General features: G+C 39.8%; 1 protein-coding gene across 1 annotated transcript in view; it reads left to right on the plus strand.

The window, feature by feature from the left end:
- The window catches only part of ISOC1 (isochorismatase domain containing 1), a 27567-nt gene extending 8484 nt beyond the window's left edge, over window positions 1-19083 (plus strand). The window contains exons 2-5 of the mRNA XM_010861740.1: window positions 9689-9808; window positions 9916-10119; window positions 12149-12265; window positions 17829-19083. Coding sequence (XP_010860042.1) covers window positions 9689-9808; window positions 9916-10119; window positions 12149-12265; window positions 17829-17975 — 588 coding nt within the window. The 3' untranslated portion in view covers window positions 17976-19083. The remainder of the gene's footprint in view (window positions 1-9688; window positions 9809-9915; window positions 10120-12148; window positions 12266-17828) is intronic.
- The last annotated feature ends 475 nt before the right edge of the window (window positions 19084-19558 follow it).

Consider the following 19558-nt stretch of genomic DNA (forward strand, 5'->3'; position numbering starts at 1 on the left):
CCAGCCCCGGCGCCTGTCCGAAGGTGACGGTCACCGGCTGTCCTCCGCCAAGGATGGGGCGTGGGCCTCCCAGCTGGAGGCGGCGCGCGCGAACGCCCCCACGTGTGTGGTCCTCAGCCTCCCGCATCCGCTTTGTGTGCCGGGAGCAAGTCCCAGCCGCCTGCGTAACCCAAGGGCTGTGCAGAGTAGCTGTGTTTTTCTTTGGGGTGATGCAGAACCGGGGAAAAGAGGTTGTGCGGAGTGTTGGCCTTGGGGTTTGTTCCCGGAGTTGTGTTTACCACTTGCGGAAACACAAACTTCTGGAGTCCTATCCTTTCATCCCTCCTCTTTTCCAGCTTTCAGCTCCTTTGATCTTAAGCCTTCCCTAAGTGAAATAACCGTGTTTAGCCTCTTCCTAGTAACTGTCAACTGAATCTGTTGATTACACGTATACATTTAACTGCCTTGAAAAAGTCATTCGAATCAGGCTGCAGTACCTTCTTAAATACACAACTTTAGCCAGACCATTCTTTCCTGGTAGTGCTGGCTGGAAAAGTTGTTATACCTGAGGATTATTTTATAGCTTTTTAATATTTTTAAAAAGCCGTGTTCTTATGCTGTACAGATCTGCCTCCTGGGTTCTTTTTGTGCTCTGCTCAGAGGATTCACTCGAGGATTTACACTGTTGCAAAGCAAGAATAAAAGGTGTATTTTAGGTACTACACCATCAACAGTTTTTTGGTTGAGAGACAGGTAAGCCATTTCTTTGGAAAACCGAACTGAAATGTGGGATTCAGGTTTAGAAGTCACTTTGATATTCAGGTGTCATTTTCTGAGGACTGCCCTTTAGTTTTTTTTTCAGTTGTAGTTGTCTGAGAAATTGATCTTGTTTGCTATCACTCTAGCACCCAGTCCAGAAACTTCCAAAGCAGGTACTTTAATCAGAGGACAAAGGCTGTGAGATTACACGGTCAGCCCTTGATGAGCCAAAATAGAGGCAGGTACTTGGTGTCTGATACCCTAGAATTTGCCCTGCTCTTGGGAGTTGTGGTTGATAGGGGTTTGCTACTCCCCATTTCTTTTGTCTTCAGGAGTTTTCATGGCGGACACCTTCTGCAGTCTTCCTTGTCAGTCTGTTTAGATTAATGCTGCCAAAAATACCGAAGAAGTTGGATGCACCTTTGACAAACCCATTAATAAAGGCGAGAATCCAAATACTGGCTGAAGAGATCTGGAGCTTTACTGAGGAGGCCGACTTCTTTGTGATGTTTCCTGTAGTGGTTGGGAGGGAAGGTGGGCTGTTACCTAAGAGATGTTATGCTAGACTGGTGCCCTCCCCAAGTTTTTAAGGCCTCCCCCTCCCCCAATAATAGGATTTTTTTTTAATTTTGAAAAATTCAAAGTCTGGGTCTGACAACTCTTTTTAACTAAAGAAATTAATAATATGTATGTATCTACCTGAGATGTCTTGTACATTCTCAAAAGGCATTATGTAATTCAGGACACATGTGGCTTTTGAAATATTTTGCTTGGTATTGGAAATTAAATAATAGTTTAAGTTTTTGTGGTGATGTTTAAAATAATAATTATAGTAGCACTACTCTGCCCCATCCTTTTGAAAATGTAATTATTTTTCACCAAATAGGCCAAGAATACCTAAGCATCTGTTACATGATACTTTAGATATTTTAAAGTATTTAAAATATTTTTATATTATTTCAGTTTAGTAATCACAGTAGCTTGACCTCTTCAGCCAGGTGCCTCCCCAAGCTTAAAAATAGATAATGGGATGTAGAGGGTTGCACACTCATACCATGTATATCCATATGCTTATTCTGATACCTGTTTATACCTTCCATATGAAGAGAGAGATATATGTGTGTGTGTATACATGCTCACACACATGTATGTATATATGTATGGATACTCCCAGAGGGAAAAGGGAACATATTTCTTTTCATGACCATTTTACTATATTTTTTGGAGCACAACTGTATAATCCTGAAGACATGGACATTTCATGGCTGGACAAGAATTTAAGAGTTCATTCTGCATTTGAGTGGCAGCTGTAAGTGCCTGGCACAATGAATGTAAACAGGAGTAAGACCGAATTCATTCTCCTTACCTAAAATCTTACTGCTTCATTTTGCCAAAGAGCAAAACATGTAGGAAATGGCCCAAGGTCCCATGGTAAATAAAGCATGTGAAGGTCCTTCAACTGGCCACAGCATTCATGTTCTCTTTTCATGCTTAATGAATATATCAAGCAGAATGGGAAACAAGTCACAAACTTGGGCTTGTAATATCAGTTGTTTTGATGCTATTTATTCCTTCTGTGGAACAGATGCCTGTCAGTCAGAAAGACTCAAGGTGGCTGTCAGGGAGACCATGCTCAGGGACAACAGGCTCCTTCTACCAGAGGCAGGGAGGAAGAGCGTGTTTGGCCACATGTCATCCATGGCTTAAATAATGCCATTTGTGATTTCGGAGAAGGCCTTATAGCCTCTGCAGCTCTGGCTAACATCCTGTATATTCTAGAATGTATTCTCAATTTCCACAGGGGTCTAAGTTTGCTTTTAGGCTTGTACTGACTGTTGCTAATGACCCTGCAAAACACACAGCCTGCACTGGTGGTTGGTTTGCGGTTCTATGGAGATTCATCTTTAAGACCCCCATTGCCAGTATTAGGCTCTGATGACTTTGTAGTGTCTTCCTTTCTGAAATATTCTGTAACAGTGACCGAGTATCTGCTGACAGCTCAGGTAGCTAAAGACAGCTCATGTTTCAAGCACTTTTTATGTGTCTTCAGCTTTCTCAAAATGCTTGAAGTCTGAGGCATTTTGAGACAAAGGGGAAGAAATATAAATGAGAGGCTTATACAGTGGGAATGTAGGTCGTTTTTATGACTTACAAGTGTTAATTTTTCACAAGGTATTTCCCAAGTTTTAACTAGTGGAGAGTTCAACCCTGGAAACTCATGTAAATTTGATATCATACCACTACCAGTGTATTTTTCCAGCTTGTCACCAGGGAAGGCAGAACCCAAGTAGAAGAGAGGAAGAAATGGACGTGGTTAAGGGTGACACCAGTTAGAGGATTTTACTTGAGTACGTAGGAGGGACGGCTCTGACAGCTTTGTGTGGGCAGAAGATAAGGGCTTTCCTGGGAAGGTTATTTTGACCTTCTCAGAGGTGTTTAATTGGGAAGGGATTCTGCTCCAGGTTTTACCTTCTTGGAAGTGTATTAGTATGAAGATTATTTTAAACAGAGGTGTGGCCATTTTATAGCTAGAAGGTACCCCGGAGTTCAGGGTGGGAAGGAAGAGAAGGCATGGTTTGAAAAGAAAAGGGAAAGGACTCGGGTCTCCCTTGGGCTTGCTAGTTGGAAGGCGGTGATTTTTGATTTCAGAACCTTTACCGTGGAGTGTGTAGGAGGAGCAGGTAGATAAGCTAATGCTCAGAACTCTTGAGTTAGAGAAGTAGGCAGGGCTTTTCTCAGGAGGCTGACAGTGTCAGGGGCTCTGGAGATAACAGCTGAATCCTAAGGGATTGTCTCTCACCCACCCACTCACCTTGTAAAAAATTTAATATTTCAAATTACTGCCCAAAGCGTTGTACACATTTTGCTCTTTGTGGATACATGAGAGGCTACCTATAAATAAACTGTGTGCCAGTGGAAGCTATGATCTGTGTTCGGGATTTTTTTTCTACGTTTAATTTGCCAGGGGGAATTCAGTGTAGATTCAGATGTCACTGTGTTCCTGGGATCTGGTCAGCTTCACCGTCACCCCAACATCAGGTATGATGTTAAGAACCCCTCTGTCCTCAGCACTGAAATGGGTGGAGTTGGCTGGCCTCCCGCAGGCAGTTGGAAAGCTAAACCTTTAACTGATAAGCTTGAGTTGTAATCTTAATGCCAGTCACATTAGTGTTCACAAAGGTGAGTAGGTTGCAAAATAAGAGTGAAATAAATATTCTCTTGCAGTCTAAATTAAAAAGCCCCAAACTTATTTTTCCAAAAACAGATCATGTACCAATAATTGTAAGTCTTTTGGTAACATTTGGAAATCTACTTTATGAACCATTTCTTAACTCTCTAGACTGTGCTAACAAGTTAGATGTTATCAGTGTTTCTCTACATATATTTCTTGGTTTCTTAAAGGATCATATTAGTAGTAAGTGGTATTTCAACCTCATTATTGAAGAACTGTTTTTAACATGTGCTAAACTTGAAAGCACAGAGTATGTTTCCTATAAGAGGGATGCACAGTAACCTAATACTTTTATTGATAGATTTACATGAAGCTGATTTAGTCTTTGAAATAGCCCTATGCTGCTGCTAAGTTGCTTCAGTCATGTCCAACTGTGCGACCCCATGGACTGCAGTGCACCAGGCTCCTCCGTCCCTGGGATTCTCCAGGCAAGAACACTGGAGTGGGGTGCCATTGCCTTCTATATAGCCCTATGAGGTAGCAACTATTTTTAGTACTTTGTTACAGATTGAAGTGAAGGTGTTTAGTTGTGTCTGACTCTTTGTGACCCCATGGACTGCAAGGGATCTTCCTGACCCAGGGATTGAACTTGGGTCTCCCACATTGCAGGTAGTTACTTTCAGAGCCACCAGTGAAGCCGGATTAAGAAGCTGCTGTTTAGAAATGTTAATGATTTGCAATTGAAATTAGTGAAGTTGCCATTTGAACTCAGATTCTGATGCCCATGGGCTGACCTGTATTGCCTGGGAGAGTTGTGTCACAGGCCTCTGTTTTGAGTCAGTATTGAAACAAAGCCTGCCTGTACCTGTGGCAGTCAGGTTTCCTTGGAAACACTTCTCAGTGAAATAATGATACCTCATATTCCCTTCTGGACCCCTCTCCCAAGCACATCATGCCTATATTGTTGCTGTAATAGACTACTAAAATTTTCAAAACACTGCATTCACAAGTTCAAACTTCAGTCATTTCTAAAGATACACAGTTTACTCACTGTAGTCACTTGCTCGGGTGCTGCTGTAACACAGTACCACAGACTGAGTAGCTTATATGACCAAAATGTATGTTCTCACAGTTCTAAAGGCTTTAGGTCAGATTTGGGTCTTGTGAGGACTGTGAAGGAGAAGACGTTTCATGCTTCCCCTGGCTTTTGGTGGTAGGTTGGCCGTCTTTGGCATGGCTTGACTTGTAGACATACCACACTGATCTCTGCCTTCATGTTCACATGGCCTTCTCTGTGCTCAGATTTCCCTTTTTAATGAGGATGCCTCTCATGTTGGATGAGGCATCCACCTGAGTTGGGAAGGTCCCCTAGAGGAGGAAATGGCAACCCACTCCAGGATTCTTGGCTGGGAAATTCCATGGACAGAGGAGCCTGATGGGCTGCCGTCCATGGGGTCACAAAGAGTTGGGACACAACTGAGCACGCACGCACATGCTGCTCCAGCATGACCTCGTCTTAACTGACTGTGTTTTCAGTTTCCAAATAAGGCAATACTGGGGTGCAGTACTGGAGGTTAGGAATTCAGCATCTGAGTTTCGGAGCACACAGTTCAACACACAACTCTCACCATGTGCTACGTTTATGGAGAGATCAGAAGTGGCTCACCACGTATCACTGAACAAGACCAGCCATCGTGTTTGTGCCTGTCCCAAGAAACCAGGGGGACCAAGCAAGGGAGGAGCAGATTCCTTGCAGATGTAGCAGCTGTTGTTAGAAAATGGTCAGATCACATGTGGATGTGAAGCAGGGTGAATACTGTTAGGATCATGGTAGTCATGGAATTTGGGTATGAAGAGTCTTTTGACTGTGAAATCTAAGGTCAGATTCTAGCTATGACAGTTAAGAAAGTGGGCAAAAATTTTATACTTGAAATTTGTCTTAAACTATTGCTTGAGGAAGCTATTGATTGTGATCAACTTTTTGTGTTGAAATATGTATTCAATACATTAAAATACATATTTTTTATGTATATGTGTATGGTGATGTATATAGATAGATATATAAATATGTGGAGGTGTGTGTATACAAACATTTTTATATGTGATTTCTTCAGACTTCTTGAATATGTGTTGATCTCTAATTGCTACACGTTTACCTAGGACAGCATTTGGTCAAGTCCACTTTTAATTTGCGTTCTTGGAGTTGCAACACGTCTGATGATGAGCAGCACTTTTAGTTATCTGCAAGGTTTTGGTGTGCGAAGAGTTTCTGAGTCAAATTATGAAGTCCCTGGATTATAGAGTCAGTGTGTAATTTAACAGTTACTGAAATTCATGTGGAGTTGGGGTGGATAAGGGGTTGATTGGATATAGTTAGAGATTTTCAGTAGTTTTTTTTTTTTTTTTTGTAGCCTCAGCTCCTCCTTTTTCTCCCTTGTATGGTATAGAGATTATTCATAAAGTAGTGGCTTTTCCCACTACTGTTATGACATAGGGAGACCATTTAATTTTTTTACCTAAATGTTAAATTTTAGAATAGTGTTGATTTACAAGGGGAGTTGCAAAGATAACACAGAGAGTTCCTGTATATGTGACATAGTTTTCCCTCTTGCCAACATCTTCCATTACTGTGGCATATTTGTCACAACTTAAGAACCAATGTTGTTAGTACATTACTATGAGCTGAGTGCCACACTTTAGTCAGATTTCACAAGCTTTTTCCCTAATGTCCTCTTTCTGCTCCAGGATCCAATCCAGGATACTAGTTATATTTAGTTGCCACATCTCCTTAGGCTCCTCTGGGTTATGACAGTTCCTCAAAGCTTCATTGTTTTTAATGAGCTTGACAATTCTGAGGAGTACTGATTAGATATTTTGGTAGAATGATCTCAGTTTGGGTTTATCTGCTGTTTTCTCAGTGCTTAAACCAGGGCTGTGGGATTGTGAGAGGAAGATCATGAAGGTCATTCTCATCACATATCCAGGCTGAATACCATCACCCTGACTTCACTGATTGCCTCAGTCTTGATGGCCTGGCTGAGGCCGTATTCATAATTACCCTCTCACTCGATTGTCTGTTGTGAGGAAGCAAATTGCTCAGTGCAGGCCACATTCAAGGGGTGTCCAGTCCTGGAGAGGAGAATATCTAGGCATTTTTGTTTCACGAATTTATAACCAGTCATCTCTGCTCTCACCCCCTGTCTCTGTGGCTTCTTTCTTTAACTGAAAGTTTAGAGATGATGGATTCCTCTGCTGGAAAGGATTTCAGGGCTGCGTTTGCTGACCTTCTCTAATATGACATATGTCTGATGAGGTCCCCTGCCCAGAACAGATACCTCACAGCTGTAATGAGGTGTTGGGAAGCACTAGGTAACAGGAACCCTGGGAGACCACAACTCTGAATAGGATTTCTCAGTAGGTATGGTTTTATTCCTTTAACATCCCAATATTCAATAGTTTGACCATTTTATATGGTAGTCCTGAAATATTATGTAACTGATTTTCTTAATGAGTCTAAGACAATGATTTTGTCCCAATTTATAACTTAACATACAGCTTGTTACTCCTTCATTGGAGTCTAGACTGAGAACTGGTTGAGTTTCGATCTGCATTTACTGTATTTTGAATCTCTTCTTCCTCGGCTGTTATTCCTTGCTGCTATCCGTTTGCCTATCTTCAGCAAACTTTCACATTTGCTGTTTCTTACCTTATGTTAATTTATAATCCAGGCAACCAAACTTGCTAGGAATATATACAGAGTTAGTCCTTACAGTCTGAGATAAGATCTGAGAGCTGGAGATCCAAGTAAGCATAGGCTGTCGGTGTGTTAGTGCGTGGCTATCCAGCATACCCTGGCAACTTCGTAGAGTTTTATTTTGCCTGCTTGCTGGTCTTCATATGTTGTAGAATGGCAGGATTCCTGAGTTGCATCACAATTGTTTTAAACAGGGCACTTGCAGCTAAACCACTTTTCATCGTGTTCCTTCAACACATCATTTTTCACTGGGGACCCTTGGTTCAAATTTCTAAAATAATATATATATATATATATGGATTTTGAGCCAAGATTTAATATTTCCTGAGAATTTAAGATACATGATCATAAATAGTGGTTGGTTTTCAACCTAGTACCTTAAGTACTTATATAGTCATCAGATTCATTGCTTTTGATAATGACTGAAAGGAAGCATGGTACTTGCATTAAAAATTTAAGTAAAGAAGCAGCCAAAGATGAGCGTATATAATTCAAAATGCTTGAATATTTATTTTAAACATTCCTTATTGACAGAGGAGGAAAACCGTCTAGGTAGTTTTAGAATTACAGATGGTACTCCCATTCTCACGTGGACATGCTGTTGGACTGCACGTGGCTAATCAGTACACATCTGTAGAGTTAATACCAGAGGGAGATTAAGGTGCCAGAGTCCTTCAGGCCAGGATGCAGATAAATAAAGTACGTACTGACTAGAGCGGTCATACTGCTAAGGATCAAAGATTCCTCTTAATGATTCATTTAATTCTTGGAGTAGTTGTTTCTTAAGTGTGATACATGTGCCGAGGTACTAAGGCAGAGTCTAGGGTCAGGCTGCTGGTGAAGCCACCACCTTTGTAATCAGGACTCAGGTTTCTCTAGAAAATTAGAAATGATTATTATCTGTTGGTGGTTTAGGTTCATTAGAGGGGAGCCTTAAAGGGTACCAAGAGCAGTGGCGTGGCCTCATTCAGGATCAAACTGCGTCTTTTCCAGAGCTTCTCTAATTTGAGAAGGTGAAAAGAAAACCACAGTGGGTTTTTTAGAACTCAGTTAGATTAAATTCTTGTATTTAACAGTGATTTTTCACTTTTTCAGAGATCCATGTTGGGCCCAAGTTATTGTAGTAGACCAACTACAGCAATTAATGTAAAGCTTGGTAACCTAATACCCAGTTTTCACTTTGGTTCATTGATTTTCTTGATTGTGATAAATATGTGTAAGAATTCAGATGTCAGGTTTATGTCTCTCCATTTGACAGTGGGGATGTGGTTGGCATCATTTCATTGCTTTTTTTTTTGGAATTCTTAAGGTATTCTTGAGAATACTGACTTAATATTTCTGTCTTGATAATAGCAGTAATTCTAGATTTGTTTGTTTGTTTGTTTGTTTTTTCATGTTTTGTTCCACAGTCTCTGCTACAGATTATTTTAAATTTTATTCTTTGCACTTGTAAGCAATCTTGTCATCAAATTTATTTTACTATTTTTTATTATAAAAGTAATACATACTTTTAAATAACATTTAGCAAATGTTTTAAAACAGCATTTGAAAAACAGAAGAAAGGTACTAAGAAAAAATATTATCAGCATCCCTAACTATGTAACCACTTGTCAATATTTTCATATATTTACTTCTACTTTTTATTCATATGTTTAGAGTTTTGAAATACTATTGAACTGTGCTCTTTTTAAAATTAACATTAGATTATAAGCATTTCTTCGTAGAGGTGTGCATTTTTTGAAAACATATGCATATACTATTTTAATAGGCTAAACATGTTTTGTGAAATCATTTTTTGTATTGTCAATTCTTGGTTTATTTCAAATTTTCACTATTAAAAGCAATTCAGTGGACATCTTTGGGGATAATTTTTTTTCCTATTATTCATTTCTTCTAAACAATAGTTGTTAAAATTGACTTAATGGGTCAAACAGTAAGAATGTTTTTCTCTCTTTACTGACCTCCAGCTGAAAATAAATGTCACTGTATAACAAATGCTAAATCATTCTCTCTTTTTTTCTCAGCTCACTACCCTGGGAAATCTTACGCCTTCAAGCACTGTGTTTTTCTGCTGCGATATGCAAGAAAGGTTCAGACCAGCCATCAAGTATTTTGGAGATATTATTAGTGTGGGACAGAGATTGGTATGCTTACTTGTTTATTTTTTCCAATTTGCTGAAGCGTGATATACATTCATACACAAATGTATGTATATTGGTACTTATCTTTGTGCTTTTTATTTTCCCCCCAGTTACAAGGGGCCCGGATTTTAGGAATTCCAGTTATTGTAACAGAACAATACCCTAAAGGTCTTGGAAGCACTGTTCAAGAAATTGATTTAACAGGTGTAAAGCTGGTACTTCCAAAGACCAAATTTTCAATGGTATTACCAGAAGTGGAAGCAGCATTAGCAGAGATTCCTGGAGTCAGGAGTGTTGTGTTGTTTGGAGTAGAAGTAAGTACCACTTGTTCTGTTTTGGACACAATATCATTTGTAGAAAACTTGTTATTTCCAGAATGTAATTTTGTATATAGAATGTGTGTGTGTGTGTGTGTGTGTGTGTGTGTGTGTGTGTGAGTCGCTCAGTCCTGTGTGACTCTGCAACCCCATGGACTGTAGCCCACCAGGCTCCTTTGTCCATGGGATTCTCCAGGCAAAAATACTGGAGTGGGTTGCCATTTTCTTCTCCATGTATACAGAATACTATATCGGTAAAAAGAGCTTCCCTGTTGGCTTAGTGGTAAAGAACCCACCTGCCAATGCAGGAGACATGGGTTTGATCCCTAGGTCGGGAATCCCCTGGAGAAGGAAATGGCAACTCACTCCAGTATACTTGCCTGGAGAATCCCATGGACAGAGGAGCCTTGTGGGCTACAGTCCATGGGGTCCAAAAAGAGCCAGACATGACTTAGTGACTAAACAGCAACAACTGATAGAAAATACCCCCCACCATTTATTAAATGTTGACTCTTGTCAGGGCACTGGTCCAAACACTGTTGTATCCTTTAATTTGTTAAACTCTCAGCACAATCCTCTGATCTAAGTACCTTTGGTCTCCTCATGTTATAGAGATGGGGAAACTTAAACACAGATGTTGTGTGTCTTGCTCAAGGTCATACAGTTAGCTAAAGGATCGAGTTGCATTTGAATGTAGGTTGATTGACCCTTGGGCCTTTACTTTGAACCACTACTCAGAACACACTTTCATCAAAGATAATATGTTTACTTATGTAGGAGTTATAGGAGTTCATCTTGGTCATGTTTTTGTTCTAGAAAACCTTAGAAGTCATGTACCTCATTGTCCTTCATATTTGAATCATGTACATTTTTTTTTTTTAAGGAAAAAATATATTCATGGATTCTTAATACTGATTAAAATGATTTTGGGGGCTTTTTTGACATGTAGAAGCAGAATATAAGTATTTATTCATAGCTTGTAAGAATCTCTTGAACTGAAATTATAAAATTATGAAAACCATAAAAACAATGAAATCCAAATAATTCAAGACACCCATGATGTTTTGATAGTAGGTTTCATAGTAGTAGGTTTTAATAGTAGAAAGATGTATCCTCAGTTTTATATGTATATTAAATATTTCTGTATTTTGACTTCAAAACTGACAAAATAAAAGAAGCCTATTTGTATAAATATGTCATGCCAAATCTTGTTGCTGACTTTTATACTTTTTCTTATTTGTTCATCATTATTAGCTCTTACGTGTAATCAAAATAATCTTTGAGCAGTCCTCCAGTGCTAACTTTAATGATTGTTAGTCTATAATTTTCCATGGCTCTCTTGTCATGTGAAGATAAAGTCAGCTTTGTCGCGTTATTAAAATCTGCTTTCATTGCTTATATAATCCACTTATTGTTGGAGCCTGTTTTTACTCTTTATTCCCTGCCAATGAATGATACAAGTTTGTACTTGGAAAGCTGAAATCTGTATAATGCATTTGCTGGTGATGTATACTGGGTATTTTTTGCCTAAGCTACACGTTATTTTTAATTTGGCCTACTGTTACTACTGGGTGTCTTGTAACAACTCAGTTTTCCCACCATTATCTCAGTCGACAGTACTGCAGACGCATTCTTTGTGTCAGGCATTTGGTGTGAAAACAGAAATAAACCTGACTGCGAGTGGCATCAAAACCGAGCAGTAGTAGTCAGCTGAATGAAGGTCATCCAGGTGAGATACAGATGAAAATATCAGGGAAAAAAAAATGCTCACAGAGCTGTAAGAATATGTTCAAGGTCCCCAGGACAAAGACCGTTGATGTAATTCAGTCCCTGACTTTACAAAGAGGAGACCAAAGCCAGAGATGCTGTTTATGCTCTAGATCACTGGTGGGCTGAAGGCACAACTCGATGTAGGACAAGGTCGTTCGACCTGTGGTGCTCTTTCAGCTCTACTGCATTGCTGCACATTTGTAAAATGCTTGTCGTGTACCACAGTCTTACATGTGGGTTTTTACTTTCCATCTAGACTCATGTGTGCATCCAGCAGACAGCTCTGGAGCTCGTTGGCCGAGGTATCGAGGTTCATATTGTCGCGGATGCCACATCATCGAGAAGCATGATGGACAGGATGTTTGCCCTTGAGGTAATTGTCCTGTTTTAAAATAACTTATTTACCAAGGCTTCCAGACAAATCTGGAGAATATTAAATATGTAACAGCAATGAAAATTTACCTCTTAAATTTGAGCTTGGTCTGACAATAATCAGACTCGCCGATTTCCAAGGTCTCTACTATGCACAACCAGCCTCTAAGATCTCACCATCATATCCTGTTCTACATCTGCTCTGTCTTTATTTCTAGGGATGCTAAACACTCCTTTACATCTTCTGTCCTAACTTTACTATAGTTTTGCACAGGAACTAAGAGGTATTCTAGTAAGCTTACTCTGAACTATTTAAAGATTTGCAAAGTAAAAGCATCTCATCTAGGCTTAACTTGATCAAGGTCTATCCAAAACCTCGTGCCTAGTGGGCCTCAGCCTGGTTCAGCCTTGTGTAGATTTCGTCAGACTTGAATTTCTGGAAATAGGCGTGTCGCTGACTGTGGGCGCCACGCATACACAGTGTTTAATGGCTCTGCGTGGCGTGTCAGTGATTTTCATCAGCATTGCATAACAGTAGCCTTACGTAAGCAATTCCTATTCCGAGACTATTGAAAAGCAAACTCCCACAATTAATCCTTTGAAATCTTCACATTGTGGATCTCTGTCTGTTTTGTTTAATTCTAATTCTATCATAATTTTAAAGTAATGTCAATCTGGATTTGAATTGCTGAGTTTTTAACTAATTACTTTTATTGAGAATGGGAAATGTAGATTTTTTTTTTCTTTTTCTTGAGACTCTCCAGTGTTTCATGCATAAGCTGACCTATGAGCCACTTTCTCTGTAGATTGCTCAGTCATCTCTCATAGTCTAAAATGTTCCCTAGGGTGGTGAGTTCGGCAAATAAGAATAAGAAAGAAAGACGAAGGGTCAAGTCAGTGGGGAGGGCTGATGTGGAAGCCTGCAGGGTAGCTGGCAGCAGCAGTGCTTTCAAGGCCCTGGTTGGCCATCCCTTCTTTTATTCCTGAACAGGGAGGTTTTATTAATTTTATTCAACGATTTTCAAGTCCATTTGGACTATCAGGTTCTCTGGTTAGTTTGATATTAAGTATTGCTTCTTCCCCTCTCAGCAGAGAACTTTAAACTCTCCCTACAGTCAGAGTTAATCAACTAACACTTTCAGATTTTCTTAGTAATCTGATCCATCCGTGAATAACCTTTATGGTAATGCTGAGGTCCAGAACTTGAAGTGTTCCTAAGGAAGCAAAGAACTTAAGAACGTATAAAACCAGAAATTTTCCTTTCTTGTAAAGAGATTTCAAGAACTTTTGTCCTGTGTTCATTTACATTTTTCAGACATGTCTTTATTATGCCATTTATCACAGAAAGTTGTTATTGCTGGCAGTTCTGTCTTTTACCAAGACTCAGAATAAAACAGTTGGCTTTTTAATACATGAGCCTCATTCTTTCAGAGGTAGCCTGTAATCTTACTGATCAGGAGCCCAAACAGTAGAGGGATAATACAGGTTTGAATGCAGGTTCTGGACTTTTGTAAATTTGTGTCCTTGGACAAATCACCTAATATCTTTGCCTTAGATTTCTCATTAGTGATATGAAATAAAATTCATATTTTTATGGCAAAATAGAAAAATGTAAACTTGAAAAACTGTTCTTTGCCCTTTGGTTTCCTCTTTCCCCCCTACTGTGTATGCATATTATGCATCAAGCACATCTCCCCATCAAAAGAAATAACCTGTTCAACTGTAAAGAGTAGACAGCTCCTTGAAAGATAATACTCCTTCTTGATTGTCTCAAGGGTCATGTGACCCACCACAGTGGTGCTTGGATCTGGATTCTATAAACTGTCAATAATTTATCATTTCATGTACAGCCCTCTGTCTCAAAAAACTTACATAACTGGGCTTTGACATCTGATGGGCGGAACTGTTCTCAGAGTTTTCTGAGGGGCTGTTCCCAGGTTATGATCAGCATCTTGGCTGGAGTAAAATTTTCCATTCCTTTTTTAGATCAACTGATTAATTTTTTTTGTCAGCAGTGAAATAGAAATAGTAATAGTCATTATGTGGGAGGATTTTTGTGAGGATTAAATGAAATACTGTATTGGTAGTCCTTAGTGTCTGACACAATAAGCACTCAAGTGTTAGCTGTTGCTTTTATTTGAATTGTAGCTCTTATTCTTTTCTTCATGAGCTCCTTCCAATCAGAAATATATAAGCATATATCAGCTTCCAAGACCCGAAAGGGACTAGTCTTGAGAAGTTCTGAGGAGGGAAGGGAAAAATATGGGCTGGGGTGGATTTCTGCCTGCAATGCAGAAGACACAGGAGGCACAGGTTCGATTCCTAGGTCGGGAAGATCCCCTCGGCATGGCAACCCACTCCAGTATTCTTGCCGGGAGAATCCCATGGACAGAGAAGCCTGGCGGGCTACAGTCCATAGGATCGCAACATGACTGCGGTGACTGAGCTTGCACAGAACAGCCAGCATTGCTTGGGGTCACAGTGCTGAGGTTGGAGGGGAGAGAAGCAGGTCGAGAGGTGATGGGGGAAGATGTTCCACATTTCAGACTTTTCCTCTCGGTCTGAAGTTTCTATGGAGGTGTTTTAGATAGTCCCTCAGTCCTTGGGAGAAATGTTCAGTCTCTTTTCTTCTGTGACTATGAAAGTGAAACAGCGATCTGGTCAGCTCCCCTTCTTCTCTTTCCCTTGAGAAATACAACTACTTGAGATCGTTCCTGAGACTCCCCACCCTGCCTGTTCAGATCGTTAAATTAATAAGATTTATCGTTACCGTTATTAAAACTTCTCTGCCGGGATCTGTGGTGTGTGTTCTGCTCCTCACAGTGCTTTGAGCACCTACCATCTGCCAGGCATTTTTCTTTCAACTCATAGTTGCAGGGTAAATGTGGGAGAAGACAGAATAAAACCCTCTCTTGAACTTGATGTCCTTGTACTTCTGGGAAGTTGTTAAATGTTGCTTGGGAATTTAATGGGTTTAGTCTTTTTTTTTTTTTTTTCCCTCCTCTGCCCTCTAGGAGGCTGTCGTGTATTTTTAGGTTTGTGGGTCAGAGTAACCTTTCTTTTCCTTTGGCCTAGTTGGACTGACTTTGTAAGTCTAAGGGAAGAACTCTGGAAGTCAATTAAGCCAAGTACCCATTTGCATTAAACAGCTGGAGTTTTAATTGTCCCTTTATGCTTCCCTGGCGACTCAGAGGTTAAAGCGTCTGCCTCCAATGCGGGAGACTCAGGTTCAATCCTTGGGTCTGGAAGATCCTCTGGAGAAGGAAGTGGTAACCCACTCCAGTATTCTTGCCTGGAGAATCCCATGGACAGAGAAGCCTGGTAGGCTACAGTCCAAAGGGCTGCAAAGAGTCGGACAGGACTGAGTGACTTCACCTTCACCTTCACCTTTTTAAGCCAGGAGATGAAGTGAGTTTGGGACCAGTGTCTTAGGTGTCCTCACAGCTCAAGGTGGTGAGTGGCAACCTGCCTGTGTCTGGATTGAGTGCCCTGTTCTCTTTCTGCTCGGGCACCGTTTCCAGTTGGTGCTGGGCAGGTACCATGGGAAGATGTGTTAGCCTGACCTTAGCTTTCTTAGCAAAGGCATGAGCCACGCCTTCCCCTAACACAGGTTCTCGGCTTGATTACAATTATTGGTTGTTGTTTGTTTTTTGGTTTTGTATTTTTGACCACACCTCGAGGCAGTGAAACTTGTGCCCCCTGCAGTGGAGGCATAGTCTTAACCACTGGACCTCCAGGGAAGTCCTGTGGCTTGATTACTTTTGAATATGCTCAGTATTGGCCATACTTTATTGTTGAAGTTAAGTAATTGTATGTAGGTTTCTGTTTACTAAAATGTTTTTGTGTGTGTGCCTCTTGCGTTCCAGCTTGTCCCCGGCCTTGGCCTCTTAGCATTCCTGAGAGCTGTTGGCTTAGAGTGGACCTGGTTCTGGTCAGCAGAGCACTATGAGAAGCTGTGTCTTTGCTGGGTCATTGCATTTCTTTCTCAGACCTGGGAACACTTTTCTGATCTCCTGCCTCATGAAAGAACTAGAAAGATTACTGAGAAAATTGACCTTCGTTAGCACTTTGGAATATAGAAAGCAGTTCCACAGACATTGAAAGTATGATTCAGATTCAGGCTGACTCATTGAAAGGCCATTGATTCAACGGAACAGTAAGGAAGGCAGGCCAGCCAGGGAGAGAGCTGGGTTTAGGTGACTCGACGTTCGGGGCCCTGAGACACAGCTCGTCTTATATTTATTGCCCACCCTCCTGTCTGAAGCAACCACACAGTCCTTTGAGATTTCTAAGGGTTTTGACTTGACAGTTAGGAGTTTACTGAAAAGCAAGGAGGAGTAAATTAGTCTCCAGAAGTCTTTAAAAAACTCAGAGACAACTCATCATCTGGTTATTTGTCCCAACGTAAAGGACACTGGCAGCCTTGCTTATTTCTTCCTCTTTCCTCTGTGACTGCTGTTTTTTCATTTCTCAAGACTTGTGATCAGCTGCTCCTCACACTCCTCTTTTCTGATGGTTGAGGCCCGAACTTGCTATCTGATAAGTAGGCCATGGCTTATACTCCCTTCTCGGTCCTTGGGGATAAAAAGGAAGAGGCTGTCAGTGGGAAGGTTGGGCCTATGGATCTGTAGCCATCTGAAGGCTTTACTTTGGCTCCATTGAGATGTCCTATTTATTCGAGTGATGCCCGTTATGATATGACACTGATTCACATGTTTTTTTCTAACTTGCTTAGGAATTGTGTCTAAACACCTCATCTTCTACAGCTCTTAACACTGGATGTTTCATGGGATGACAAACAGCTGGTCTCCTTTTTCCCCTAGGGTTTCTGAGAAATATATCCAGGAAATGGGTCTCTACCCTGGAATTCTCTTCCTGTCCCCGCTCACACTCTTTTCTGTGCTTTCTCTGCTTTGCCTTCCTTCCCTTCTCCCTCTTCATCCCTCCTTAGCTGTCTGTCCTTAGCTTTATTATGATTCCACTGGGACGATGTAGCAAGGATGTTCTTTGACCTGTCAGTGAAACTCTGTGCAACCTTAAATTTTATACTCTTGTTTGTGATTCTGGAAAGCTTATGATAGTGGCAAGGGTGGTGGTTCTGTTATCATTCAGGGGAGTGTTCTTAACCTCACACGAGGCTTTTCTGCCACCCATGTTTTACTTATGGTATATAAGTAGGTATACAATTTAACAAAGGGTATACAGTTTAATGTCAGATATTTGGAGAGAGGGAAAAAGAATTTAAGAATCGTTGTTTTACAGTCCTCAGCCTTGATCCCTTCTGTCTCCGGCACATCTAAGTCATTATATTGGCTACCTTTTTTCTTTTTCTTATAATGTTAATAATTGGGACTAATATTAATAATACTGAGAATCATCCTCATGGGTTTCTGATATGGCTGGTTTGAACTGTCTCCTTGTCACTGAATTTGATGGTATGGCTGAGCACCGTGGTTTTTATAGAGGACACTAGCATGTCTCACTGTGCTTTTTGCGGTTTTAATATAGTGTTCATTCTCATGCTTATTTCTTGATTTGTGTTTATCTTTTTTTTTTTCCTTAAGCGTCTTGCTCGAACCGGGATCATTGTGACTACAAGTGAGGCTGTTCTGCTACAGCTGGTGGCTGATAAAGACCATCCAAAATTCAAGGAAATTCAGAATCTAATTAAGGCGAGTGCCCCAGAGTCGGGTCTGCTTTCCAAAGTATAAGACATGTGAAAGACTGGTATGCTACTCACTGTCAGATGACAGGACTGTAAGCCCAGACAAGCTCTTGTCTCTCGTAGAATTAAAATGTTAAGTCAAAAATTGGCTCCTTTTTTGCGCCTCTTAGTAAAACTTAACCAGTTAGACCGTTTGGGTACCAGCATTTAGTTACACATGTCAAAGGCTTCAGGTGCTGCTTAACTTCTTTTTATGTTAATGTGCTTTTATTTATTAAAAAAAATTGTAATGGAGGTGCCTGTTTTGTCTATACCGTATACACTGATCATACTTTCAAAAGTGCACACTCTTGTGAAGTTTTCCTATACTGTCACAAAGACAGAGATCTCCCAGTAACGGTTTGACCTTTGTATCATTGTAAGATGTATGTTATGATGTTAATATGGATTCAGTGCTTTTGCTTTACAGGTTGATTGAAGTAGGATTATTATATGAGAATTTGAAAACAGGACTCTGGATCTTTTTACCCCTTTCACTCACAATGCAGTCAAGTTATTTATTAAGTTGCGTTGGTTTAACCAGACGAAGTCATGTTGGATAATTATATACCTTTCTTAATTATGTTGATTTTCTTCTGCTCACCATCACTAATTCTCTGTTAATGTTCTCTTTTTTAAATTGAATCTTTTACCTAGAAGGACTCATTGGGTTATTACTTGTATTTTTGATTTTGTAAACAGATGGAATGATAGCAATGTCATATCATTTGTAGAGGGCTCTTTTAAGATCTTTGAAGTATTACTTTAGCTGAATAGCTTTATAACCATCTTGAATACATCTTCTAATATGTACTAGATTTAGCAAAAAGATAAAAGACTGGATAAAATGTAGTTTTAAAACATCCATCTTCTTGTTTGATATTTTCTCCACATAACATCCAATTACTGTTAATGCAAAAGGTCTCAGTAATAATTCAGTAGTATTAATTTTGTAGTGATTACTGCCATTCAATAAATTAATTTTCATTTAATACTTATTATAGGGTTTTAAAACATTTTTTTAATGTTATGTGAACATGAAACACTTCTGTCTTTTGTATTAAAGTAATTAAAGAAAATGTATTATGTGAATGAAATCATTTTGTCCCCCACAACATGGATCTTTGATTATTATTCCAGGGATTTGAATATTTATTTAGGGGTATAAAATTTTTATATTTGTAATCTTTCAACTCATGGATATTTTCTAAAAAGGAAAATTCTTTGTCCATGGGAGTAACTGGATTTTATTGAAGGGCCTTCTTAATTATTTAAAAGCAGTAGAATTTTTTTTTAAAACAATGTAACAAAAGCAATATAGCATTCTTCTTATGGTTATGTTTAATTGTTTTTCTCAGCAAACTTGTGTGTCAAAAAAGAAGAATCAAAGCTTTCTACATGTTTTAAAATAGTTTTTAGTAAATTTAACCTAGTGCTCCTCAAACTAATATGAATACAAGTCACCTGGGGATCTTGTTAAAATGCTGACTCTGGTTCTATAGGTCTAACTTCTGTGCCTGACATTTTACATTTCCAAGAAAGCCAGTTTCCATCAGCACTGCTCAAAAGGAACCATACTTTATAAGTAGC

This window comes from Bison bison, unplaced genomic scaffold, assembly GCF_000754665.1.
Source record: "Bison bison bison isolate TAMUID 2011002044 unplaced genomic scaffold, Bison_UMD1.0 scf7180017857978, whole genome shotgun sequence".
NCBI classification, from domain to species: domain Eukaryota; kingdom Metazoa; phylum Chordata; class Mammalia; order Artiodactyla; family Bovidae; genus Bison; species Bison bison.